Source organism: Nanorana parkeri, unplaced genomic scaffold (genome assembly GCF_000935625.1).
Source record: "Nanorana parkeri isolate BGI_ZX_2015 unplaced genomic scaffold, ASM93562v1 scaffold2303, whole genome shotgun sequence".
Classification (NCBI taxonomy): Eukaryota; Metazoa; Chordata; class Amphibia; order Anura; family Dicroglossidae; genus Nanorana; species Nanorana parkeri.
Window position 1 is genome coordinate 169,412 of NW_017308571.1, and position 1,149 is coordinate 170,560.

At 53.3% G+C, this 1,149-nt stretch overlaps 1 protein-coding gene across 1 annotated transcript in view; it reads left to right on the forward strand.

Moving 5' to 3' along the window:
* LOC108801332 (cytochrome c1, heme protein, mitochondrial) overlaps positions 1-1,149 on the forward strand; it is an 11,033-nt gene that overhangs the window by 8,359 nt on the left and 1,525 nt on the right. The window contains exon 6 of the mRNA XM_018573257.1: positions 663-763. Coding sequence (XP_018428759.1) covers positions 663-763 — 101 coding nt within the window. The remainder of the gene's footprint in view (positions 1-662; positions 764-1,149) is intronic.

The following is a 1,149-nucleotide window of genomic DNA, read 5'->3' on the forward strand; positions in this document are numbered from 1 at the left end:
CACAGAGGGGATTCACTGTAACAGAGCCGTGTACATGAGGATTACGGATGACGGATATACAAAGTGCCTGCAGTCCTTAGGATGACCATCTGTTCTCGTAGGATGGCCACACACACCGTACAATTCCCAATCATTCCATAATACAATGTCCCACCGAACCGGCCAATCGGGGACTCCCTACCATAGAGATTGTACAATGATTTGTGGCGTCACCTATGAAGATCGGCAAAATTCCCGGCTGCCAATCTCTCTCTCTGATTACAACAACTACTGGTCCATTCAGACGTCTTTACTCCCTGCGGCATGCCAATGACTGAGACCTTATGGAAAGTGAAATGCATGGGGAGGGCGTCATGTCTGGCTGGGTGAAGATGCCGCAATGGCCGTGTAGTTTGTTACAATTAAAGGAAAAAGATCAGCGATGTGCCGCCGGGATTTGTGTGCCTGACACTGTGGGGAGGAGGAGGATCCTCCTTGGCACCTGCAGTTGGTAGTTGGATGAAGTCCCCTGACGTGGTATTGTTTGTTATTTTGTGTAAACATTGGCAACCAAGCTTCCAACTTGTGACAGGTTCTCTTCAAGTAAAGGCTTAGAGATGGCTTGGGAGTTTCCGGGGAGCAGCTCGTAGTCACTGATGTCTGGATGTGTTTTGTCTTCTCAGGGACCCCGGCCACCATGTCTCAGGTGGCTAAAGACATCTGCACGTTCCTGCGGTGGGCCTCTGAACCGGAACACGATGACCGCAAGCGCATGGGCCTCAAAGTGAGTGGACTGGAGGCCGACAGTGGAGAGTTGGCGGCCCAAATGGATACACTGGGGGATGCGCTGTCACCTGATAGGAGGCCAGCCAGGATTTGTGGTTACATGTGGATGGGGAAATCTCCCCTCTCCAGTCACCATACACGGGTTGTCATTGGGCAGGGGATGAGGGGAGATCTCCAGTCACCATACATGGGGTGTCATTGGGCAGGTGATGAGGGGGGAATCTCCAGTCACCATACACGGGGTGTCATTGGGCAGGTGATGAGGGGGGGATCTCCAGTCACCATACACGGGGTGTCATTGGGCAGGTGATGAGGGGGGATCTCCAGTCACCATACACGGGGTGTCATTGGGCAGGGGATGAGGGGGGGTCCCAGTCACCATAC